The sequence below is a fragment of the Ochotona curzoniae genome, unplaced genomic scaffold (genome assembly GCF_017591425.1).
Source record: "Ochotona curzoniae isolate NIBS_2020 unplaced genomic scaffold, NIBS_Ocur_1.0 scaffold_2476, whole genome shotgun sequence".
NCBI classification, from domain to species: Eukaryota; Metazoa; Chordata; class Mammalia; order Lagomorpha; family Ochotonidae; genus Ochotona; species Ochotona curzoniae.
In genome coordinates this window covers 21,105,768-21,133,244 of record NW_024467095.1, presented here as the reverse complement: position 1 = coordinate 21,133,244, position 27,477 = coordinate 21,105,768, and the positions used below count along the sequence as shown (strand labels likewise).

At 43.4% G+C, this 27,477-nt stretch overlaps 1 protein-coding gene across 1 annotated transcript in view; it reads right to left on the bottom strand.

Moving 5' to 3' along the window:
* EZH2 (enhancer of zeste 2 polycomb repressive complex 2 subunit) overlaps positions 1–27,477 on the bottom strand; it is a 49,935-nt gene that overhangs the window by 21,269 nt on the left and 1,189 nt on the right. The window contains exons 2-4 of the mRNA XM_041002149.1: positions 12,009–12,132; positions 11,332–11,433; positions 349–465 (exon numbers count right to left, since the gene is read on the bottom strand). Coding sequence (XP_040858083.1) covers positions 349–465; positions 11,332–11,433; positions 12,009–12,125 — 336 coding nt within the window. The 5' untranslated portion in view covers positions 12,126–12,132. The remainder of the gene's footprint in view (positions 1–348; positions 466–11,331; positions 11,434–12,008; positions 12,133–27,477) is intronic.

Below are 27,477 nucleotides of genomic sequence, written 5' to 3'. Positions count from 1 at the left end.
TCCAATCATGCTTCCTGTTCATGTTCCTGGAAAAGTAGTAAAACAGAGTGCTTAACCCACCAGCACAGGAGACTGAGATGAAGCTCCTGGCTCAGCCTGCCTTGCCCCAGCCAGAGGGCCGGAACGCCGGACCCCCTGGAGGAGCGTGCCCGCAGATGGAAGGTCTTTATCCCTGTCCCACATCTCGCTCTAACCTGGCCTTTCAAATCAACCAATACTTAATATTCATCTTTCAAAATTGCTCCAAGAGCCATCATTTTGATAACTGTTATTTCAGTTATCTTGATGAAAAAAAAAATGTATTTAAACTAAGTTACTACCAAATAAGATGACACACGATTTCCATACCATAAAATTCTGCTGCAGAGGAGACCATGAATACATGATGGGTACAGAGGCCACGGCATTCAGAGTCTTCAGCGGGATCACCTGGGTCGGGAAATCCAAGTCGCTGCTCACCGAGCACTAAGACGGAGAACACAGAGCGGCTCTGAAGGAGGAACGCACATCCGGCAGCAATCCTGCACACCTCACCTCCAGAGAGAACACCGCTAGCTAGGACATGAGGGCTCACAGAACCAACTCGGGCAAGTGCAAACGGCCACAGCCCTCGCCCATCTTCTCATACTTACCAAGAACCACAGCCAAAGGCTACATGCGTTAACTTCAACAATCTGCTTAACTGCTCCACATTTTTATCAGGCATTTCCTAGATCCTGCTTAATTTGTCTTTTGCCTCAATCACAAAGGATAGTAAGATGTATGCCAAAGTCAACTGAATCTTTAAGTAAGGAAACGTTTTTAGGTTTACCTTTCTTTGTGTAATTTTAAAATACCAACTGCAATTTCCTGATGTTTTCAGATGATATACAAATCTTAACAGATCTGAGTTTCAATCACAACAAAATGATTCAAATCAATTCTGTAAATCTCCAATAGACAATATTATTAAGTATTTTCTGTGTACAAGACACTATTTTAGCCATCTTACATGTCTAACAGTTCTCCTGATCATATTATTAAGATGGGAACTATTCTTAGCACTCATTTTGTTGAGAACTTTACAGTTTAAAGAAAGATAAATTTGCCCAAGGCAATGTATTAGGTAAGGCTAGAATTTAAACCCCGAGAGCCTAACACTGGGGCCCGGCTCCCAACCACTGCACACCCTGCCATGACACATGATTTCTATACTTCAGGCATCTAATTCCTTCAAACAGCATACTTCACACAATCCACAAAGTTACTAATTCCAAGGCAAAATCATTTGCCAATCAAATTATGACAAACTTTCTTAGCACAGTGATTCTAATTTGTGTATGCTGCATGTTAAAAATGTTTCCTTTTCCTATGAAATATGGCAGAAATCTGTACCCCACCACTTTCCATCCTACCTAGCCCACACCTTTTCTTAAAGGAGCATTACTACTTACTGTCAAAGGTCCCCAGAGCCTTCACAAAAAATTTGACGTTTTACTCATAATTAATAAAACATTGCAAAAATAATTGAGGCAAAAAGATTTGAAGCTATACGATAAAACAAAAATTTACATGTCTATATATACAAAAACATGAAATGTTTAATTTTTATTTAGATGCAAAAATAGCAGAACTAGATTTAGCGAAATGGTAGTAGAAATCTTTGGCATACAGGTCACAGCTGTCCCGTGCGGTGAGTGGGGTAACCACCCGATCATCATGGTTACTACAGCTTAACAGTAACTCCTTCCTTAGTGGAAGCAAAGGTTAAATGACAGAGTACTTAGGAAGGACTGTGACAAGGGTTCATCCATTAACCTTCACTCTCCAAAGGCAAAGATAAAACACTAGAAAGCCGATGTCTACATCGGATGCTGCGCACGCTGGCTCACACTTTGCAATCTTGCCCTTTCCTGCTCTCTGGCCTCAGATAACCCTCTCCTCCATCTGCCCAAGAGGAGCAGGTAACATTTGTTGAGCACCTACTGTGGGGTAGGCACTGTGCTAAGTCCTTCAGCAAATAATCCTTATTCTTCATTATAACCCCAGGATATTGAAGTTTTAGTATCAGAACTTTTCCATCAGCAGACTGAGGTGCAGAGATTTTCAACAGTTTCCCTAATCACAGAGGTAGCAAACCACAAACCCAGAATTAAAGCCTAAATCTGACTGTATCACCCAAGAGTTTATTATTGGGCTGTTAGTTCTTGCCTCTGAAATGCTCATAGGGAAATGTAACAGACAGTCATGTAAGATCTGTATGAAACAGACATATGGCATTGCTACAGGATTAACTCCCGTACTAACCTCCTCTTATTATTTCTATAACCATCAAGTCTCCCTTCATTATTTTTAACTGAGTAAATTTGGGGGTAAGGCTTGGTCATAATTAGTGAATGAAGTGTCTTCAGCATTATCAAACACAAAATCATTTTCAATTTTTTAAAAAATGCAGTGTTTGCTCTACATGTGAAGAAGGGGATAAATTAATTCTGTGGTTTTAATTCTGTGAAAGAGCTGCCTTTAAAGTTTGGGGTCAGAGCTGCCTTCCCAACTCGGGCTGACTTACTTAACATCTAACCCAATGTCACGTGTAAGGTTCAACAGTTAAATATTCAACTAGACAAAAGGACCACAATTTGCTTCATCTATTTACTCTGGCAATCCAGGAAATGCTCCACCGTATACTGAATAGTCAGCTGGTTTCCCTAGGAACAGAAAGAACCCAAGAAAGCACAGAAATCCAGAAGGCATAGGCTGAAGCAGGCGAGAACCACTGCCTACCAACTACCTCTCTGCTGCTCCCCACCCCTTCCATCTCCACTCTCCGTCACCCGTGAGTCGTTGAGGGACAGGAAGTAAGCTCTCTGAGGGCAAGAGCCGCTGACTCGGAGTAAAAGTGCACAATACTCAGCACAGTGTCTCAAAGAAGCAAAAAGTAGGCACTCAAAAAATGTTTCTGGACTGAATGGACTGCATTTGTTGATTTTCAACTTCAGTTTCTGTTTAAAGCTAAGAGCACCTATTCAGAAAACTAATGCTCTCCCCACCTCCTATCTCTACAGTATCTCTAGAGTATTCCATGCTTCAACTGTTAATCTTAGCTAATAACCATATTCCTTTCATTCATAAAATCATATCCAAATGCAAAAGCATTTGTTGTTAAAAAAAGAAAAAAATAACAAGTTAGGGAATTCTTATTTGACTTAAAGGAAAATAAATCAAAATTCCCAATTACTTAACAGCAACTTTTTTTTCTTTGAGAATGTACCATCCTTGACAGTTTACAGGGTTAAGTCTCGTATCATTCAAAGCAGTGAAAAGGATTTTGACCTCACAGGTACTCACAAAATTTTACCTGACCATAGTCATGTGTCCTGGACTGAGGAACTGTAAGGTCTATATCAACAAATTGATTTCTCTAACTCTAGTTCCAACTTCAGGATCACACAGAAAACTTATGAAAAAATCATTTTTCATCAATGATAGAGAGAGGAAGTAGCTGGCCTATCAAGGACGCTACATTTTCAGAGAAAGGGAGCTTCCTGGTAAGTAGCCAGGTTCCTCTGAGGATGCATAGACTTACATCAACCAGCTGGTACAATAGGCGACTGTGTGACTGGACCATTGGGAGCTGGAGAGGGAAGTCAAGCCAAAAAGAGTAGTTGTAGGAGTACACAACCCAACTGAGATTCTTGGCAGGCTGGTTCCAAGGAAAAACTGTGTTATGGAAAATCGTGGAGGGAAGAGCAGGTGAATGGCCTGCAGGGAAGGGAAAGAAATTAACACACCCTACTATGTGCCAGCACTGTGCTAGAGGTTACCAAAGTTCACTTTTTTAAAATTCGCAACTACACTGTGAGGAGGTATCACTGCCCGTTTTCTACAGCATACCGTCCTAGGGGAGACCCTCTAGGGCCATCCTGCCTTTCAACAGTCTTTACCATGAGCAGGGGCAAGTCCAACCTCCACAGAGTAAGAGGAAATACACAGTAAGCCAAGTCCAAAGTATTCTCGGATACTAGTTGGTTGGTTTTAGTTCAAGTCAGAGAACAATGAACTGTCCACATTGTCACTTCTCTGTTAGCCTTTCCACCTGAGAACACAGAGGAAGGTAAAGTTGTCACCCCAGCAGTCAGTCACCAGCAGCCACAGGGAAAAGTTAGAGAGGACTTCTCAAAGGACCCTAAATTTTTCAGAATTTGAGGGAAAAAAAAAAAAAAGAAAATGCATACAAGTATTGAGTGAGCCTATCTGGTGAAGACAGCACTTTATACAACTTAAACCCACAACTTGCAAAAGAGGGCGGGCCAGCATGTGGCGTAACAGGTTAAACTACCACCGTGCAACACCAGCATCCAAGGGGACACAGGCCGTCTGCTAATGTGCCTGGGGAAACTGAGGAAGATGGCCCAGGTGTTTTGGCCCCTGCACCAAGTGAGAGGCCTGAATGAAGTTCCTGCCTCTGGCCTGGTCCAGCCCTGGCCTTGGTGGCCATTTGGGGAGTGAACCAGTGGATGAAAGCTCTTGCTTCTCTCTGTGTAACTCCAACATAAAATAAAATAAAACAAAATAAACGCTTGGGGGGGGGGAAAACCCGAGGAGAAAAGTGATCAAAGGACTCATGATCTCAAATAGGAAGAAAAGAAATAAAAACACAGAGGAAAACTTTAAGATCTTGACCCAGATGTATTTGATAAAAGCAACTAATCAGGCTAAAGAATGAAAAAGAGGAACAGATTATAAATTATTTTAGCTTGTTGCTAAGTATTTAGGTTGCCGGGCCACCCCAGAATGAGTAGACGCCCCATCCACAGCGTTCGGCTTCGGAGCTCATTCTACCCCTTGCCAGTTGTTATACTTGCTCCAAGGGCTTGGGATTTGGGAGGGGATACACGTATAACATTTAACAGAAACGCGTAACAAGCTTAGTATGCTTAGACCCTTAAAGCTAGTCCTTGCACCAAAGCTTCAGAAGTCTGGCCCTGAATTAGAGATCACAAATTACAAAGCAATTACAGGCTAGAACCCAAGGTTATCCTGCTCAGAAGGGTGCTTGCTGACAGCCTTAGTCATCTGCTTATTACCTGCAACCTCACTAAAAACTCCAGCTTTGGTAAAAAAAAAAAAACTAACTGGTGACTGGAAATCATTCTATTTCTGATCATTAAACTGTAAAAATAAAAAACTCAAAAAGGAACATGAAGCAGGTAACTGGTCATATGCATCCAATACATTCAAACCCAAGTACCTCCTTCCAAAATAGTCCTATGAGGAAAATAAACAAAAAGGAAATGAAGAAAGAAAACAAAAACTTACAAAATGGAATCAAAGTATTGTGGCTTCCCCTGCAGTGGCAACAAAATCATTTTCAAGTCTTGCATAAATGAACAGATTTACTATAGAGCCGTAAAGGAACCAGAGAAAAACAGGCAAGACTATTACAAATGTGGTTTTTAAAGGGCAATGTTCCAATCCTGGCACAGGTTACCAACCAGGTGGGCTGTTCTGCTCATCTTAGCAAACAGATTCACAACTACTCCAATTGGTCACTGACAATTCAATAGTGTTCAAAGCACCAGTAAAGCTAAACAGAAAAAATTCAAAACTGAACACCTCCCAATCTCTCTCTATAAAAAAGGAAGTTCTTGATTGGTTAAATGATAATATAAACATGAAAACATGGAGCCAGGCACTGCCTGCAAAAATAGCGTGCTTTATTGGTGCAGGTTCAAGGCACAGCAGCTCCATTTCCTATTCACCTCCCTGCTAACGCAGCTGAGAAAGCAGCAGCAGATGGCCCAGGTCCTGGGATCCTGCCACCCACATAGAAGACACTGATAAAGCTCCCGGCTCAGCCTGGTCAACCCCGACCATGACAGCCACATGGGGGATGAACCAGTGCACGGGACATCAATGTCTCCACAATGTCCCACTCCCATAACTCACTTTCAAATAAATGGAACAAATTCTTAAAAAGAAAAGAAAGAAATTAGAATATTTTTACTACAGAGGGCCAGGCCTGGGTTCAGGACCCAGGTTCCTGACTCCAGCCTGCTGTGGAGGGGGATGACTCGAGAGCCTGCAGTGTGTGGGCAATGCGCCTGGGACTCCTGGCTGCCCGTTCCTGCAGGGCCAGCCAAGCCCTGGGGAGTACCCAGAGGACTGGGACACGCCTGCAACTGCATGCTTGCTCACTTCCTCTATCTCTTTCTCACAAATAAACATTTCTCATAAAACAATCAAAAAAGCACAAGTAAAAATAACAGTACTGGGAACAGTTAAAATAGAAAAAGGTATGTGTAAAACATGACAAGTAAAATTTATACATAATAGTCTTTATAAGGAAAAAGCCCAATACCATAACTGTGTACTTACAAAATGGAGATAGCATATATACAATAACTGACATTCAGCTTCAGTAAATGATTGAAATTGTAACAAATTTTAATTTTTTTTACCTGACTGATAAAGATTAAAGACATAATGTTTTTGCTGGGACTTTGAGCAAACTGACATACCCACAAGCAGCTGGTGGGTACATAATACAAAGTTCCTACGGAGTATTTTGTAATTTCAGAATTTTAAATACACAAATTTTGAATATAGTAGCGATTATACTTCCGGGAACTTTTCTTACAGAAATATTCAAAGATTCAAAGAAGTATATAGAAAGGATGTTCAACTACAGTACTGTGGGCAACTAAAAGACAAAAACTAGATGTACACACATGTATATACAGAGCAATAGATTGAGTACCAAATATAGACATTTTTTTAAACAAGAAAATCTTGACATAACTTAAGTGGCAAGCCAAAACGGCAAACGTTGAATCTGTCCAGTAATTCCTAAAAACATGCATTATCTACTCATATATTTCACAAAAAACAAAAAGCAAGAGGGCTTGGACTGCAAGGACTTGCCTTCTGTTCTAGGGGTTTCTGTACTGTGACTTCCTCAGTGACCTCTGAATTGGGTAAGATAAAACTCTTAGGCAAGTTTTACTAACCCAATATGCACGAGCCATTGCAAAACTGCCTCATCAGTTGCCAGAGCAGACTGTGAAGTTTGCCTAATCTTCCAAAAATGTTATATTTAGACACTGTTTAAACATTCATTTTTTAGACTTACAGTATCTAATCTTAAATTTATAATCATAATCCTAAGTACATGAAATACATACTTAATATGTAACACATAGGTTTAAACCAAACATTCTAAGTGACCTTTTTTCCTTTTTGTAAAGATTTTTTTTTTTTATTGGAAAGGCAGATTTACAGAAAGAAGGATATACAGAAAGTTCCTACATCCGCTGGGTCACTCTCCAAGTGGCCATAAAGGCCGGAGCTGAGCCAATCCAAAGCCAGGAACCAGGAACTTCTGGGTCTCCCATTGGATGCAGGGTCCCAAAGCCTTGGCCGTCCTCTGCTGCTTTCCCAGGCCACAGGCAGGGAGCTGGACGGGAAGTAGAACAACTGGGACACGAATCAGTGCCCACATGCAAGGCACCCACATGCAAGGCGAGGACTTTAGCCACTAAGCTACCGTGCTGGCCAGAGCTTTCTTTTTTTAATCTGACCATTTAGAAAAGCAAAACTCCTTTATAGTCATTTAAGAAACGGCATGTCTTTTCAGCCTAAGCAAAGCAAGCATGCAAAGGTCCTACAGGTGGGAAGGGTTCCGAGTGAATACCAGACTCAACTCCAAGTAGATACCAACAAACGGTTAAGAAAGGAAAGCAGTTAAATAGCTGCCTGGAACTACCACATCCCTTGTCAGGGTGCGGTTCAAGTCCAAGCTTGACTCCTGATTCGTGTTTGCCCAGGGGGAGCAGGAGAGGCCTCAACGAAGCTCTCGGCTCCTAGCCGCAGCCTCAAGCACCCCAGGTAATGTGCCAGCAGGTGGAAGATGTCTCTGTTCCTCTGTCTCTCCAAGTGTGTCAATTAAATACAGGACAGATATCCTAAAGGAGTCACAGAAAGCCAGGTCCTTGAGGAACCAAGGGAGGATGGACATGTTCAGACCGAAAACAAAACACACATGAAAACAATGCCCTAATTCTATGCCATATCTGCTGAACACTCATCAAGATGTAAACCTAGAGATCTTTTAATTCTTAAATTTACAAAGTTAATATTAAAGAGCACTAAATTTTCACCGGATACGCAAAATTTTCTTTCTTTGTAAATAGCAACTGGATTCATAATTACAATTAACTGAGGAAATTGTATTACCGGGCCAATAAATAATGCAATCGAGAGGTGACATGTAAGCCAGGCACGCTTTTCTAACAACAATGGCATGTTCACGATGCCAATATATGAAAGAACTTCTATTTTGGTAGAACCCTCTCGAACAAAGAAATCATTTGCAAACAGCAAATGATACGCAGTGAACTTAAACTCATTTAAAATATTACTAGGAAGAACAAGAGAAGCTGTGCTAAGTTTCTCTTGCCCAATTGTAAAACAACCACATTTTATGGCAAAAGGGTTTATCTTATGTATTTGCTGAATGATAGTTTAAAGTTGGTACTCTTACCTGGATTAACCAGAAAGCAAAAGTAAATCAGTTACTATCAGAGGCACTTTTTTTTAAATAAAAACTAGGAACTCACGCTATACTAAAACTTTAGGGCAAGAGAGGCAACGTTCTGTAATCTAACCAAAAATATATACTCAAAAGAATGTGTTAATAATACATGAAGAAAACAATCCACTCAAGGGCTGTGGGGTGGTGGGCAGAGCCACCAGCTACAGTGCCAGCATGCCCTAGGGGCATGAATTCAAGTCCTGACTGCTCCACCTGTGACTCAGCTCCCTACTGCTGTCCGGGAAAGCAGCAGAGGATGGCCAGACCACTTAGGCCACCGAGTCCTGGTGGAAAACCCAGGGGAAGCTCCTGGCTCCGGGTCAGCATGGCTCCACCCCTTTAGGACATTCGAAGAATGGACTGGCAGATGGAAGATCTCTTTGTGCCTTTCCCTTCTTTTAATTCTGCTTTTCAGATAGTTAAATAAATCTTCAGAAAGAAGAAAGAAAGAAGATGCACTAAACATGCAGTCCCTAAGTTAACCTGTGGAGCTTTTTGACCTGTAGTTACTTCATTGTACACTGTCACATTCCTTACTGAAATTAACCACACAGGCTCACACAGCAGAACTACCGAAGTGGTGTCTAAGACTTGACTGAAGACCTCAAATTTGTCACTGATGCAGCACACCGCAGGGAACTCATGAAAATGTCACCATTTACAATACAATTAGCTACAAAAAGCTAATGAAAACAATGCTATATGGCACTTCAGTGTTGAATGCTATTGACTTTCTAGGCCTCATCAACACTGCAGTCTGAAATGCTGCCAGCAAAACCACTAGGAAGTCTTGGTAAAACGTGCTCACTTTTTTCCTTCCTGCTTGACCTACCTCAGACTCCCAAGTTTCAAAATAAATGAGGGAAATTTTAGATGGAAATGCTCAAACCAGAGAGACAATAAACAGGTGTTTATTCTCATCTGAGAAGTTAGATTATAAGAGCACTAAAGTTCTTTCCAGTCTTAAAACTTGGGATTTATTGAAATAATTAGCAAAAACATGATCCCAGACCTTATAAAGCCTGTTTCCAAAAGGTGGTGGTGGTGGTGATTTTTAAAAAGAAACGTAAATAAAAGATGAATCATTTCAAGTAGAATTTGCTATCAACAACGATGCAAACATCTAAAGATCTTGATCCCAAACTTGTATTTCAATGAAGTTCAATTACTAAGGTGGAGGACAACTCTCCCTGCCCACCCTTCCCCGGAATTCTGAGAAACTCCTTCTCCTAAACCATGTCAGGCACCACGGAAACCCAAAGCACAGGAAACAATTGTATTAAGTATGCTGAGTTGCTCTCCATTCCTCATACAAACCCCCCCCCCCCCGCTAAAAAAATGGGTATCTATGTTCAACTCTGCCAAAATTAAAATTCAATGAGTAAACAGCCAAACTATCCTCGCAAATTTAATGAAAAATTATGAGAAATTTCAGTTGTACAAAAACAGTATGCTCCACTCTCTAGCTTGAGCAAAGCGCATTCTACCCAGACCACACCTGACCATGGGAGCAAGCTGCCCAAACCAATGCCCAGGACCTTTGCCTGGGGAAAAAGACATCTTGAAGACTAAATGCCAGAAATTTGCGATTAATTTTTATATGAATCTAACTTGGGCTTTTGGTAGCACTGTAACATTTGCAAAGGGAATTTACTTCTTCAAACTACCAAGATTTATTCCTCGGGATAGAAAAACAAGGCTCCTTTTTGCTTTACCTTGAAACTCCAAAAGCTTACCAGACAATATTTCAAAGCCTTGTTCCTACCGCCCTTAACAGATGTTTGGATAAGCAGAACAAGTTCCTTTCGCATTCAGTGTTGTATTAATAAAAACTAGTTTGCCTCTAACAGCTAGGCTCTCTGTGCACCAGAAAATGAGGAAGGTGCAAGCATGTAATACACTAGAAGTCAAAACCTTAATGAGTTGTCATCTGACAAAATGCACAAATGACGAAGAATCATTCCAATCACGTGTCACCACCAAGGCTCCTGAAATCAGAGGATCAAGTTGTAGCCCCAACGATATCATGAAGTTTTTGGAGCTAGTGTGTCATACCATCTTGACATGCCTCATAAGAGCAGATATTATTGTAAAAACGCTATATAAAATTTTAGAAAAAAGCTCCAGTGTTTAGATCGTTCCCAAATTTAGGACCCATTTACAAGGTGTAATCAGCACAGTTTAATTTTAACTCTAAATCCCTTTTCCCCTTTTTGCTTCAGCTCCTATTTGAAGATTCTACAGCATGATTTTCCAGATAACACAGGCACTCCACAGAAATGCCTAAACTAGAACTCTGTTGGCAACTTAAAGACAGTTTAGGCTTTTGTCATTGTCACAGAGTAGGAATCCTAGGTGAGTCTCCAGGCTTCAGAGGGAATCGGCTCTGGCCATTGCGGCCAACTGGGGAGCTGGGGTTGGGGCGGGGAGAGCTTTCCCTCTTCCCGTTTCTCCTTCTCTCTGTAAATCTTTCAAACAAGAATAAATAAACCTTTTCAAGAAAAAAAAAAAGTACATGACAAATCAACATTTAGAAAATCTAGAAAGTTACCTAGGAATCCTAAGCACTTAAAACTCTTCAGAAATAGTTAGGAATACGATCTAAGACAAGCATGAACAGTTACACATTAACAAGAAACAGCAATAAAAACATGAGCATCCTGAAGTCGATGACTTCCAACAACAAAGACCAGTATGTCTCATAACCACAACAACATGTCATGTTGACCAACCTCCCTAGTCCCGCGCAATGAGCTCACGGAAGTCATGATGTGCACAGGTTGTATCCTTCGCTGCTTCCATTCTTGGTTTAAGATTTCTGTTCTTTCCAAAATTTTCTGACGATTGGAACTAAACATACTCTTTAAGAAAATGAAGGACAGGAAAACAAAATAAATTGCTCATTATTAGAAAACCTGTAACATTTCTAAAGCAGGTTATAATCTAGTCATTTCTCACAAACATCAACATTTCTTCAAATGCTGATTTAATACTACACTGCAGCTTCCCAGTCAACACGTGCACACACACATACACACGTGCACACACACCATACCTATCATTTGACTGTGAAAAGATTATTTCCATTCTTTGTTAGCTTTGTACAAAAAACAAAAAATACTTTAGAAATCTAAAATCATGAGCAATTCATTTGCATATGCATCCACTTCTATATATGTGATATGAAAGCACACTGCAAAGACAAAGTTCCCAGCAGGCTGATGGGCATGAGATTAAAACCTCCTATCACTAATGCGCATGCTACATGCTAACTGAGGCACACTGATGACCTCGGCGTCCAAGTTCTCACTGATCTTACTACAAATATAACCTTGACTGAAAATACATCATTTCAAAATAAAAAGTGTTTACCTTTACTGAAACCCCTCCCCAAGTTTTAGTTGCATGTGCATTCTGACAAAGCACAGAACAATACCTTGACCTCATCGGCTCGGCGGAATCTCTTGAGCTGTCTCAGTCGCATGTACTCGGATTTCACACGCTTCCGCCAACACACTGGCCCCTTGTCACATTTCTTTCCAGTCTGGCCCATGGTTATTCTAAAAGCAATAGATCCACATCAAAATCACTAATATAATCAACCCAAGAAGCTGAAAGAAATCAAAGAAATTACATTTTTACACTTGAAATTACATTTCACAGTTTGCGAAAGGTGCTTATTTGTTCTGTGTGATTAAATTCTTGAAGCATTTAATTGAAAATGTTTTTTTTTTCCCACACAATCTTTAGGAAATATTTATTTAGACAGCCTCTACATTTCTAAATAACTCCTATCTAATGGATATGCGATCTCACAGCAGGGACAGAAACTGTACCACCAATTAGCATTTGCATGAGATAAAATTTATACAGGAAAACAAATGTACAAACAGTGCTTTTATCATTAAACTAACTGTAATGGAAGCAATATATAGATAACATTGGTATTCCACATCCCCAAATTTTAGTCCAATCACAGATTGAAAACATTCAGAAAACAAAATGACAAAATTAGAATGTGCTGTATGTGGAGCACTGCGAGCACACGGGCAGTCACGTGCACACACCCTGCTGGGGCCTCCTGCACGTCACACTGCCTCGCTGCAGCACTAGTGCTTGGGCGCTGTTCGCCTTGCACACAGATGAACATCAGCACTTCTTGTCCCACTTCCTAAGCAACTGGTTATATAGCATTTACACTGCCAAATATTACATGTAATCTAAAGACCATTTAAAGTGGGTCCAGCACAGCAGCCTACCAGCTGAAGTCCTCGCCATACACACACTGGGATCCCATATGGGTACCAGTTCTAATCCCGGCAGCCCCGCATCCCATCCAGCTCCCTGCCTGTGGCCTGGGACTCTGCACCTGTGTGGGAAACCCAAAAGAAACTTCCTGGTTCCCGGCTTCAGATCAGCTCAGCTTCAGCCATTGTGGCCATATGGGGAGTGAGCCAGAGAATGGATGATCTTTGTCACTCCTTCTCTGTAAATCCACCCATACAATTAAAAAAAAAAAAGAGGGGGAAAAGAAGAAAGAAAGAGAGAGAGGGAGGAAAGGAGGGATGGAGAGAAAAAAGTGAAAGAAAAAAACCACTCAGAGCCATGAAGAAACAAGAGCAGAGGTGGGGTAGCCCGGAAGTAACTGGGCTGCACCAGGTGAGCCAGGGGTAGCCTGGCAGTAACTGGGCTGCACCAGGTGAGCCAGGGTAGCCTGGCAGTAACTGCACTGAACCAGGTTGAGATGCCCTGAAGTGTCCTCTCAGCCAGAGATGACAGCGGCTGCTGAGACTGCTCTGGTGTGGAAAAGGAAAATGAATTCAGGAGCTCCTTCGCAAGTCCCTTAGCCAAATAAAGCTTAAATATGGCAAATGGAGACAGATGTTTGCTGCAGCTATATTCACAACAGAGTGCCTCGGTTCTAGTCCCAGCTCTGCCTCCGATTCAAGCTTGCCATGAACGGACCTTGGAAGAAAGCAAGGATTACTCACTAGGATAATAAGATGCTGGACTTTGTGCTTGGTAAATACTTCCAATGAAAGAACCTCAACTGAATTTGATCTGTGGTAGTGCAGCAAGGTAGAGAAATCCACCATGGGGAGAGGGTTCGGGGAGGGGTGGGGGGACTCCCAGTGCCTATAACACTGTGTCACATAATGCAATGCAATTAATAAAAAAAAAAAAAGAGAGAGAGAGAGAGAAGAAAAGAAAGCAAGGATTGATAGTGCAAGCATTTGAGTCCATGTCATTCAGAGACCGGATTAAACTGCTGTGGGCATGTGGGAAAGGAACCAAGAGGCACAAGACCTCTATTTCACCGTCTCTGTGTTTCAAATAAATAAAAAAATTTTAAATATATAGGAAGTGATGGTAAAGTCAACTTTCTGGGTTAAATAACCCAACCTAGTGAGTACCTTTCTACACAATACTCAATCACCAACCAGCAACACAGAAACCCTGATATCATCACTGATTCAGAGCCGAAAAGGGGGCAAAGCAATTTATGCAGCAAATATTATGTACCAGGAAGTGAGTAGTTGTATAAAATTATCCCCAGCTGTAGGCAACGCCTAGGTTGCCCTGTACCTCGGCAAGTGCTACACTGCTGGGGGAAAAGCAACTAACAGCTTCAGGGCATCCTGGGTCTGGTTAATGCCAAATGTATGTTAACTACACCGGTGTGTCAGCAGTCACCTGTTCTGTATTTTTACAAAACGTATGTGAGGGACAGATGCTGACACACCAATAATCAGAGTGTGGGGACCTGCCCAAGAGTGTGTGTGGACCCCAGGCAGGCAGGCAGGAGCCCCAGACTGGCATGGCACACCGCCAGAGGACTGGGTCTGGGAGACTATGGATTGCTCATGGAAGCAGGTCTGGAGATGTGTGGGAGGGAGGACTGCTTAGGGAGAGCACGACAAGTGAGGAGTAATTTCTGGGGGACTTCCACCAACCTGGCTACTGCACTTACAGGAGGGGACCGAGACCAGGTGGTTTAGAGAGGGAAATCAGAAAACCTTTTTGAGACAAACCAATATATTCCCCCCACCCCACGTGAGAAAACTGAGCTGGGACTGGTGGGATCAACCACTGCCTACCAGTGCCATGTATGAGCCATGGCTGGGGGATCTGCCCGGTAGGGCTCAACCACAATACCCACCAGTGCGTGTTGGGGTAGGAGGCAGAATAGGTTAGGCTGGGACATGACACTAGTCACTCACAAGAGTACTGGGTCTGGGAGCACATTCTGTGGGGGTACATGGGCTCACCCCTTTGGGACTGCCATACCAGCTGGTTTGTCGAAGGCTGAGGGTGGTGACAGGTGAGAGCTAGGTATGACCATGGAACTCAACAATACTCCTGGGTACTGGGGTTGAGAACAGGTCAGACTAGGTTGGTCCAGGCTGTAGCACCTGCAGGCACACCCAAGAATTGGGAGAGGGGTGGGTTGGGCCAAAACATCCACTAGCACACACAAATGACGAGAGTGTACAGCAGACTGTCAGGTAAGGGCCTAGCATCTGCCGAAGTATGTGAGACGTGGGTCTGGGAGTGGGCGTGGCAAGGGAACTCAGGGAAAAGCCCTGGTGGGCCACAGCTTCCACTGGTGAGCACGTGAGTCAGGCCTGGGTGTTGGTCAGGCCGGGATGACAATGGTGGCCTTCCTCCATTCCTGAGTGCTGATGTGGTTGGGCTGCTGGGAGTGGCTTCCTTTCCTTCTGTCTCCACTTTCCCCAGATATAGGAAGAAAAAGGGAGATTCGAGTCAGTTGGCTCATCTACTTTTCCCCATTCCTTGACCCTCCCCATCCTGACTGGTGGTAGACATGGACATGCATCCCTCAACTATGTAAACATCATCTACAACAAAGTCATTTTTTAAAAAATATCATGTTCCACATTAAAAAATATCCTAAGACCTATACAAAACGATGTGAGGAGATATGGGCATGGTAAAGAAAGACATGTGGACTACTGAAAGAAAGAGCCAAAAGCTAAATTCAGCCGTCACAGCTTAGCTGGAACCCAAAAGGCAAAGGATGGACAGGACAGAAGGGACTCTAAGGTCTGAGCAGGAGTGGGAAAGGGCCCCAAGAGGCACAGACCCTGGTGGCAGGCCCTGGTAACAAGGACGGGCCCCACATGAAGCCATACATTCAAGCACAGATTACATGTCAAAGTGAAGATATATGCCAGAATTTCAGAACTGAACAGCTGAACGAAACACATTATTCCAAGCAGAAAGCTTTCCAGCGGGACCTTGCCCAGGGGCTGCTGAAGTGGAGCAAAGCTGACAGACCTGAGATTTGCAAAGATTAAATACAGGAGGGCCCAAGACCATCGAAACGCAGGAAACATACTAGGAAGACTGTGAGGGGAGGTCAAAGAGTATCAAAGTCGGGAAGAAATTAAAGCATTATTCTCTCTCTTTTTAAATTGGAAAGTCAGATATACAAAGAGAAGGAGAGACATCCCATCCGATGACTCACTCCCCAGGTGGCTCCAATAGCCAGAGCTGAGCCGATCCGAAGCCAGGAGCCAGGAACCTCTTCTGGATCTCCCACATGGGTGTAGGATCCCAAGGCTTTGGGTCGTCCTCAACTGCTTCCCAAGGCCACAGGCAGGGAGCTGGATGGGAAGCAGGGCCACTGGGATTAGAACAGGTGCCCATATGGGATCCTGACGTACACAAGGCAAGAATTTTAGCTGCTAGGCTACCGTGCCAGGCATTATTCTTAAAAAATAATCTGATGCCCAATGTTTGCTCTCTTATCCGCTAGTCACTTGATTGATGAAATCCAGTATTTCATGCAAATTATTTTCAGGCCACTTAGCACTTCAAAGGCTACAAACTAGAAAAAAAAAGAGATTATCTATAGCCTCATTAGCTCTTAGGCTAATCAAACCAGTTCATCCGCAGCCTTGACAAATTTTTGGTCCTGGGAGGCAACGCCCCTCTGCAAGAAGGGCTGGGATAGAAACAAGCATCACATTTTGATTTCTGTGCAATATGGTTATATTACAATTCATTTTCTTATTTTTCATGATAAAGTTGCTTAGGCTCAGGGCTTCCACTTTCTCCATCCCCCTGACCCTACAATTCAGTTTCTAAAATACATACTTTATGTCTTGGTAAAGAGATAGTACATTAATTAGCATTTCACGTCTTAGAACTAGAACCCTTCATGGCTAGTGTTCTAGAATGCCTGCCAAGTATTAAAATATTGCTCCAAACATTCATACCTTGCATTAGAAGGAATCCTTTGGGACCCAGCACAATAGCTCAACTGGCTACTCCTCCACTTTCAAGCACCAGGATCCCATATAAGCACTGGTGCATGTAGGAGACCTGGAAGAAGGTCCTGGCTACTGGCTTCAGATTGGCTGCAGTCAATTAATTGGGGAGTGACCCAGTGGATGGAAGATCTGTCTCTCTCTCCTCTCTGTAAATCTGCCTTTCCAATAAAAATAAATAAATTTTTTAAAAAAAGGTTTGTTTAACGTGGGCCCAGGATCCCACAAGGATGCTAGTTCCCAGCCAGTTCCCTGCTTGTGGCCTGAGAGAGCAGTGGAGGATGGGCCAGGTCCCTGGGCTCCTGCACCATGTGGGAGACCTACAAGAACCTCCTAGCTTCTGGCTTCAGATGGGCTTAACTCTGTTTCAGCCACTTGGGGAACGAACTAGTGAATGGAAAAATCTCTCCTTCGAACTCTATCTTAATATTAGTAAGTCGGGCCCGGCGTGATGGCGCAGTGGTTAAGGTCCTCGCCTTGCACGCCCGGGATCCCATATGGGCACCAGTTCTAATCCCGGCAGCTCCGCTTCCCATCCAGCTCCCTGCCTGTGGCCGGGAAAGCAGTCGAGGACGACCCAGGGCTTTGGGACCCTGCACCCGCGTGGGAGACCCAGAAGAGGCTCCTGGCTTCAGATCAGCATAGTATCGGCCGTTGCGCTCACTTGGGGAGTGAATCATCGGACAGAAGATCTTCCTCTCTGTTTCTCCTCTCTGTATATCCGCCTTTCCAATAAAAAAAATAATAATAAATCTTAAAAAAAAAAAGACTATCGGCTTACAAATAAATGTCTTAGAAATGATGACATAATTTTCAACCAATTGAAGAAAGGAAGTATGATAAAAGAATTAGCTTAAACAGGGAAAACAGATCCACTAGCTAAACTGCCATCCATTTAAAGTTTTCCTGGGAAACTAGACTTTTTCTCATTTGGTTGCAGATGTACTCAGTTCACCAAGATACTGTAAAAGAAATGGAACAAAAACATATATATATATGTATCAGAAGTTAAAGTATGAAATACAATTCCTTATCAAAGGCACAATGAGAGATACCTGCTAACTCAGTAGTCCATCTAACACCACAATGGAAAAGTTGGTTAAGTCTGATGTCAGATATTCTACTGAGATATCTATTTTAAATCTTAAACCTCATAACCCAACATTTAATTTAACTTCCACAAACCTAACACATACGGAGCCAACTTTCAGAGAAAATTCACTTTTGGTACACACGAAGACCTACTCACCAATCCAGCCAAACGTAGACTTAAATGGAGGGGGGACAGACGGGATGAGAATGTCCCGCTGCGTCCCACCTCTCTGCGTGCCTCCTCCAGTACAGGCCCGGCAAGCAGCGATTCTAGCATTTAGACACACATTTCATACAGCACTGCTCACCAAGTGCAAACCAACACCACACTGTCCAACACCACACTGACCTCTGCATTCTAGAGAGAAACGGGCTCGTGTTGGACTTTAACAGAGTATGTTTGGCGTAAGCCACCTGTGACAAGATTTCCCTAGGAACTAGTCATGCATACTACGATACGGAGATCACGGATTGTTGCTGGTATCTAGTTTTTGTTCTAGCTCCCTCCAACAGGGTCTCGGTAGCCTGTGCACATCAACTGTACTTACCTACTATCTTCACATTGTACACAGACCCTATATTCTAATTCCCAAAACAAGAGGAAACGGATTCTATATTTTGAAGACACAGTCCTAAAAAAGACTAGATGGTCCAAACCAATAATTCCAAAACACTGAAAGAACCTATCAGAATTTCTGAATATCCTACAACCAAGTAACCATTATCTGGTCCTTTCAGTATTTAAATTTCGTGCATACCAGTATCAGAGATGTAAAAGATGTAGAAAGATGTACAAGCACAACCAACATTTCTTTAGTCTGGATACAAAAAAAAAAAAGAAAGAAAGAAAGAAGAGAAAAACCTTCACTAAAGCAGAAATCTTTCAGAAACTTTTGACTCGAGATCTTACTAACAGTACCAGCTCAGCAACAAAACAGGAGGTAACGTAAACCGGAGCAGTGAGGAGCTACGAGCCTTGGCGGGATTTTGCTATCGCTAAGAGTTACAACATAAAATGTACTGGTGAGGTACTAGAAAACCTCCAATGCGTCAACTACCGTTCACATAATCAATGACATGCCACTTTCTTGCTATAGTTCCAACATGTCCCCTTCCAAATTCAGGTGCTGCCAATGTGACAGTACGACTGAGCAGGGCCTCTTTCCTGAGTGAGATGAGCACCTTCCATCCTCACTTGACCTTCTGTGGCTGCCACCGCACAGGAGCAGAGCAAACAATAGTCACCTAACCTCAGCTATGTCAGAGCAGCACCAACTGAGACAACAATTATTTTATTATATAATACTATAATATTATATTACGCATAGCATATTACTATAATATTATTTATCAAAAATAGTTAAGGCCAGAGAAAATAGGGTTTTTTCTCCAACTACCTATATAGGTGCTTTCAGACTATCAACAGGAGCACTAGTTCGATAACCCCTTCCATTTCCTCCCTGTATTTTCCAGACAAACACTGAGAATTCCAAGAAGCAAGACTTCAATCCCAGCTCAGCCATACGGGAAAAGTGGCCGAGGACCAGGATGAGTGATCACACAAATGGTAAAAACAAACAAATGCAGTAGCCTAGTGGCTACGTCCTTGCCTTACACACGCAAGGACTGTGTATGGGCACCAGTTCGTGTCCTGGCTGTTCCACTCCCATCCTGCTCCCCGCTTACGGCACACTCCACCAGCAGGTGGAAGATCTCTCAATCTCTTCTATCACTCTAACAAGTAATTTGTAAAGGAAAAGGAAAAGCACAGAGCAGTTCAAAGCATGATCTCACCAACACCCATTCCAGTCTATTCAAAATGGCCATGAGGAAGAAGCAATCCAAACGTCTACCAACCGATGGAATTTGCAAATGTGGTATATACATACAATGGAATAAACAGCATTTCTAAAAAAAGGAAATCCTAGGCCCAGCATGATGGCCCAACTAGATCCCATATGGGTGCCGGTTCTAATCCCGGAAGCTCCACTTCCCATCCAGCTCTCTGCTTGTGGCCTGGGAAAGCAGCAGAGAACAGCCCAAAGCCTTGGGACCCTGCACCTGTGTGAGAGACCCAGAAGAGGCTCCAGGCTCCAGGCTCCGGATCGGCTCAGCTCCCGCCACTGCAGCCACTTAGGGAATGAACCAGCAGATAGAAGATCCTTCTGTCTCTCCTCCTCTATGTATGACTTTTCAGGAAAAATAAATAAATCTTTTTTAAAAAACAAAAGAGCAAGAAAATAGGTAATTACTTGCCAAGGGTTGTGGGAGAAGTGGCAATTGGTGACTAATGAGCATAAAACTGCACTTTTTCAAGACGGAAGAGATCTGTTACACAGTAACGCGAACTAACACTACAGAAGTGTATCTTTAAAAACCAGTGATGATGGCAATCTTAATGCTGCATATTGTTAACACAAAAAAAGGAAAATATTTGATTATGGAACTCTACAAATATTAAGCACAGGGAGAGTTTTCAATAAAAGTAATTAATTCTTTTATTTGTCAATGTTCATACACCTATAAATACAATGAAATTTTACAATAGATTATAACATCAGAACACACAAAGGTTTGCTTGAATGACTAGAATTCCTCCACTGTTTAAAGAAAGCCATTAGCTAATTTATTAGATTTCTGGGCTACTAACAAGTGGTCTTTAGCATCAAAAACCAAGGCACTGGGGTGAGCAGTCAGCTTAGCAGTGAGAAGGCCAGCTGCTATTCCTGAGTCCCAAACCAACAGCACCTGGGTTGAGAAAGCGGCACCAGCGCCTGACTCCAGCTCTGGTTAACGCAGACCTCGAAGGCAGCAGAAACGGCCCAGGACTCAGGTCCTTGCCACCCACACAGGAGACTAGATTGAATACCCGGCCCCCATTTTCAGCCGAGCCATGTTCTAACTATCCCAAGCATATGAGTAAACAAGCCGGTGGTTGTTTCCTCATTCTATCACACAGATAAATAGGCGGTAAAATGGATAAAACATCCTATCAGGACATCTTTTTGACATTCTTTTCAGTTTACTAGAGACATTTTTATACACTGCCAAAAAACTTACTCCTAAGAATACTCCTAAGTGAGGATCCTAGTGGCTAAAGTTCTCATCTTGTCCGTGCCGGGATCCCATATGCCAGTTTGCATCTCAGCAGTCCCATTTCCCACCCAGCTCCCTGCTTGTGGCCTGGGAAAGCAGTCGAGGAGGGCCCACAGCCTTGGGACCCTGCACCCGCGTGGGAGACCTGGAAGACGCTCCTGGCCGTTGTGGTCACTTAGGGAGTGAGTCATCAGTGGGCGGAAGATCTTCCTCTCTGTCTCTCCTCCTCTCTGTGTATCTGACTTTCCAATAAAATAAATCTTAAAAAAAAAAAATACACCTAAGTGATGAAAAGCATGCTGATATAAATTCGTAAATTATTTCAAGCTCCTTAAAGTTTTTACATGAGTTTCTCCCGCCTTCTGACTTGAATCAAGTCTACTAAGGATACAAATCAAATCTTTATCATATCAGTATCGTAACGGTGGCTAGCAAAGTTGACTGATGGGGACAGTCACACACAGCCAATCTGGTACGTCGCTGCAAACGGATTAGGAGAGATACTCAAGTATTTACCGAGTTGCTGCCAAATGCTCTCCCAAATTTTCAGAATTCTGACCCAAAACTATGTCATCAATATTTTATTAGTACCTAGGATACACAGGACCTATTTCTAAGGTCTGTCGTACACGTGAGTAAAAGAACTTCAAATGAAGGGGAGGGGCCTGCACTGTGCAGCAGCGGACTAAACCAACTCCTGCAATGCCAGCAGCCCATATGGATGCAGGTTCAAGTGCCACCCAGCGCCCTGCTAGGAGAGCAGTGGAGTGGCCCTAGACTTTGGAGCCCTATGCCCAGGTGGGAGGCCTGGAGGAAGCTCTGGGCTCCTGGCCTTGCCAGGGAGTGAACCAGCAGATGGAAGCTCTCCAATTCCTGCCTTTTCAGTAAATGAATATGTAAATAAAGTTTTTCTTTTAAAAAGAAATGGTAAGAAGAAAAACAAACAAGCAACCCATGCCTTCTGCTACCTTCTAAGCAGGAGGGAAGCATGACTGGGGAGGGACACCAGGCGTGTTCTGAGCCACCAGCTGAACAGCATCGGAGAAGCTAAAGCCACAGCTGAGTGTGTATTCACGGAAGCACCCGGGAAGGCCGCCAGCCCAGCAGAGCGAGCTGAAGACCTCAGGCTGCCCTGCGGACTGCCTGGGATGAGCTCCAGGGGCTTCGTTCACACAGCCAGGGACGGCAGGGTGAGCCACAGCAGGCAGGGTCACCTGGAGAACGCGACAGAAACTGCAGAGAAACCCACAGGTTTGCTCGCCTTGTTCCTTCACACTGACATACGCTTTATTCAGGCTGTCTGTATGAAGGAAAGTTATGTGTACTGCTATCACATATGTGTAAAAAGAGGAAGTATAAAAGGTTACCTGTATAATAAAGAAAAACTAAAAATTATTTTGGGTTCAAACCAAGCATAGTGAAAAAAAAAATGGTATTTTACAGAAATAAAATACGCAAAATCAAGTATATAAAGTATATATACCTGACTACATACTGAAAAATCACTAGTGTCTATAAAAAATTTTAGTTATCAGAATATAGACCATGCTTGGCAATCACACCATGGGGGGGAGGGCTTTGGGGACCCATTTATAGATGTGACAATTTTGTGGCTCTCTAGTCACAATTGGCCCAGCTTTGGGAAACAGGGGTCCGTCACCACCAGACATATGAGGGTCTGTGATCCCATCAAGGGGGCTAATGGCCTGCAAAGGGACTGGCCAGCCACTGGAAGTCCCCCCCACCCCCGAGTCCTGAGCGGACTCTGACCGATGCTGGCCCCACGGGACCAAGGGGTCAGAGGTGGGCCACACACTCCCAGAAGGGTGCAGTTTGGGGAGGCAAGGGCCGGGCTTATGAGCTGTTGGGGCGTTCTCTGCAGGGCGGACAGCAGGGCTCTGTGAGGGTCTCTAGGCTGCGGGTGAGGTGGGGGCGGGGGGCGGCACTATCACACCATTTCTATATCACATTCAACATCAAGGTTATTTGTAACTTAACACAAATAGTCTCACCTAATTTTTGTTTTAAAAAAATCAAGGCTTAACTCACTGAAAAATGAAAAGGTCTGAAATATGCAAACTGAAAAGTTAAAGAACTGCTAACCCTAGGGGCACACATTTAGGCTAGGAGTTACACCTGCGCCCTTTATCGGAGAAGCCAGGTCCACCTGCCGCCCCGGAGTCCAGCTTCCCGCTGACACTCCAGCAGGAAGCAGCGAGGGCCCAGGTAACTGGACCCACACACATTCCTGGCTCCCGGGCCCTCCTCTCAGGCCACTGCAGGCCTCCGGGCAGCCAACCCAGGGACAGGTGCTCGCTCTCACAGTACCTCTTAAAAAAAAAGAATTACTATCATTTTTTTTTCCAGTTTAAACAACAATTTATTTCACAAAACAGTTTTTGATCAAGACATCTGATCAACAACAGAGGAAATAATGGAACATGCAAACTTGCCGATGATGGCAGTACCGTGTGTCTTGGTGGAGAGCGCGCTGAAGATGCGTTCAAGTGGGAGAATCCGGCCAACTGACAAGGTGTACAGAAAAAGTGCATCTCAAGACACTGCTCCAACAACACCGCCACCCGTAGACCTTTCCAGACACCCTGTGTCTGTCCACAGACACCCTGTCCTCACGGAACAATCCCCACCTCACTGCCCGCTCTCGGCCTGGGAGCCGCTCTCCTGCCTCTGTCTGTTACAGCTATTGCTTATAGAGCCATTCGACCATCACATGAGCGTCCCACAAAAGGCTGCATTTGGCACTGCGTGATGTCTTCGAAGTCCACGCGTGTTACACGTCATAAATCAGCTCTCTGTTCCCTTTACGTCTAACATTCTACTGCACTTATATTCCATATTATTGTTCATTCATCTGCTGATAGGAGCAGAGTGAATTGTGTGTGTGTGTGTGCGCGTGCAAAATTCAGATATACAAAGAGGAGGAGAAACAGAGAGAAGATCTTACATCCACTGGCTCACTCCCCAAGTGGCCACAACTGCTGGAGCTGAGCCAATCCAAAGCCAGGAGCCAGTTCCAGGTCTCCCACATGGGTACAGAATCCCAAGGCATTGGGTCATCCTCGACTGCTTTCCCAGGACACAAGCAGGGAGCTGGATGGGAAGTGGGGTCACCAGGATACAAACTGGCACCCACAAGGGATCCCAGAGTGTGCAAGGGAAGGACTTAAGCCACTAGGCTACCGCGCCAGAACCCCCAGTTACCTTTTTTTAAAGTTTATTTATTTAATTATTTTATTGGAAAGTCAGATATACAGGGAAGAGGAGAGACAGAAAGGAAGACCTTCCGTCCGATGATTCACTCCCCAAGCTGCCGCAATGGCCGAAGCTGAGCTGATCTGAAGCCAGGAGTTTCCTTCTCCCGGTCTCCCACATGGGTGCAGGGTCCCAAGGCTTTGGACTATCCTTGACTGCTCTCCCAGGCCACAGGCAGAGAGCTGGATGGGAAATGGGGCAGCTGGGACATGAACCAGTGCCCATATGGGATCCCGGGCAGAGTGATTTTCTTGAAAACTAGAACATCTGACATGAATGCTACCTCAGCAAAAACATGCCTGGCAAATAGTGGGCACTTTAATTCCTCTTCATTTTACTTTTGTCATATTTTTGCACCAAGTAGTGGTGTAGCATTGATGCAGGGGGATGCATCTTCCAGCCACTGGTCATTCTGCTGATGGCCACAATGGCCAGGGCTGGGCCAGGCCGAAGCTACAGGCGGTCAGGCACTGGGGTCACTGCCGCAGCTTTTCCAGCTGTTCTCAGCAAGGAGCTGAATCAAAAGTGGAGTAGCAGGGGCTTACAATGATGCCTGTGTAAGATGCTAGCATCCTAAGCAGTGGTTTAACCCACTCTGCCACAATACGGGCACCTTCATATGCACATCATTAAAGAGTGTCCCAACAAATGATTCACAATTCATGTCACCATTGCCTCCTGTTTCAGCTCCACAATCTATCCCCGGGGTAGGCACTGCTCAGTAGGAGGCACAGGTGATGGCTCTAACAGGGGAGTCCCACAGGGGAGACTCATGAAAGCTCTAAGTCCCAGCTTCCCCCTGGTCCAGCCCTCGTTGCTGCAGGCATTTCAGAAACAAAATGGAAGCTCACCCTCGCTCTTTCAAATTGACAATTAAAAAAACTACCTCAAGTCATCTAAATAAAGAACTCGTTAATTCTAACCTTCTCGCCAGACATCTCTGAATTAAAAGATGCGCTACCCTCTTTTACCTCTCCCTTGCTTATATTTTTGAACAAGGATCGTCAATATCAACATAAATCAAACTCAGCAGCTACTATATGCTAAGCATCCAGATGACTTGCCAAGCTTCTCTCTGGTTCCCTGAAACACGGAACAGGAATACTAATAATAGCACCTAAAGGACCTCCAATTCTCAATGTCACAGATTATACCTAGAAAGAACCTTGAGGCTAATTTACGTTGACAATCATTTTCTTTGTAATCACTGTTTCTCAGAAATGGAGGAAAAAGCTCTTCCATCTTCCAAAGTTTTGTTACACAAATATATCCTGTTTACTTTCCAAGTTCCTCTATCAAATAACTGCCCTCTTTTTCATATTCTCTCCATTCATTCAGCTATTGAAAACTCCTGTTTTCTGGCAACTGCCAACATAGGAGTTAGGTATATACCTAAATGGAAGAACCCAGAGCCGCTGGCTCCTGGCAGTCAGAACAGGGGAGCCAGGCAGAAGCAAGTCGCCACAGAACCGCTGGGTTCAGAGCCCCCCACAAGGAACACCTGCAAGTTGAGGGAAAGGCCTGGAAGGTGGAAAACATTATCCGACCAGGAACTTTTCTCTCAATTTAACCAGCTGCTCCTCTCCACTTGGGGTTCTCATTTAAAGTCTTCGTCAACTCCCACAGAATCCTTTCTCATTGACAAAACCTGGAACCCCAACCATTACAAGCACAAGGACCCCAAAACTCAATACATTAACAACGTAGTTGCTGATTTTGTAAAAGCAGCAGGCCTAAGTTGCATTTTCACGGCTTATTTAAAGGATAATAATAAAATAGATTCAATTTTCTTGAGGATGTCACCTCAAAGAATGAGACACCCTGAAACTCCAGTGTGACCTGGAGAAATGTGCCTCAAATCTACAAATGGCCGAAACAGACTTCTAATCTACATGCCCACTTGTGAACAGAGACAACATTATCTATTTGTTCTAACAAGAGCTTTTGCTACTGCTATTTAAATAATCCTAAATTAAACGGATTCTCCACTTGTTCAAAAAGCAATTTAAAACATTTCGATCACTGAGACTTAGGAAAAAAAAATCCATAGTAAGGACATAGTTATTATCAAACACAGAATATACAAAGGCAAAAATCAAAATTTGTTAGCCTCAAATAACAAAAATTTCCGTCAAAAATCTGCACAGCCAGTCCATCTTATGCCAACGCACAATGTTAGCACTATCTTTAAACACCAAATTATCAACAGCTAACACAGATGGAAAAGTGACATTACCACAGCGCAGCACTGACGTGCTCATGATGGGGCCGCGAGGGGAGCACTGCCCACCTGACGCTGCTGAAGCCACACACCTGAGTGGCCGCCTCTCTGCTCGTCATCCCAGCCCCGCGGGATCACAGGGCAAATTACGCTTTTCTAGCTTTTCTTCTTGGGAGAGACTCACTTTCCACAAAAGTTAGAATTTAAAACAGCAATTGTGCTGAAACACGACACTTCCTAACACATCTCCAGAAAGGCAGAATTACTTAAAGCTTTTAATTTTAACTTTACAGATTACACACAGAAAATTAGAACACCGTAAATATTTTTATTTTCTTACAAACGAGATTAAGCAAATCAAGATAAACATTATATACTTGCACCGCATTTTACTCTAAATATTAAGTTAGTAATACACTAGTAGAATCCTAAATAAACGCTAATGCTCTGGAACAAAGAGTAACAGAAAACAAACTCTAAAATTCATCTAAGAATTAACTATACTCAACTAGAGCAGAGCTATGCTTTTTCAAAGGGTTATTTTCTAAGTTGCCTTATGCGACATTAAAATGTCGTAAAATTAAAACTTCCTGAAATCCAGAAAATAAACCTCACGGTAACACATTTTAAAAATCTCAAAGACAATCCTCACTTCCAAAGCAGTTTGGATTGCACAGGTTCACCGTGATAATTAAGTTTCACTTATCTATAGGGCAGAACACATTCAATGTCTGAAGCAGAAAACCTTGCCGCATTCAGTCTTTGTGATTCACCAAGCTATTGTTCACGCAAAGTAACATCAATTAATGGACTGCTCACCCTGGAGCCTAAATACAGATTTGGGATGGGTCTGGGCTCACCTCTGTCTACTATCCAATCTTCATTCGACGCCCCCCACCCCCCGGGACTGGGAAATAATCGCTGGCTAC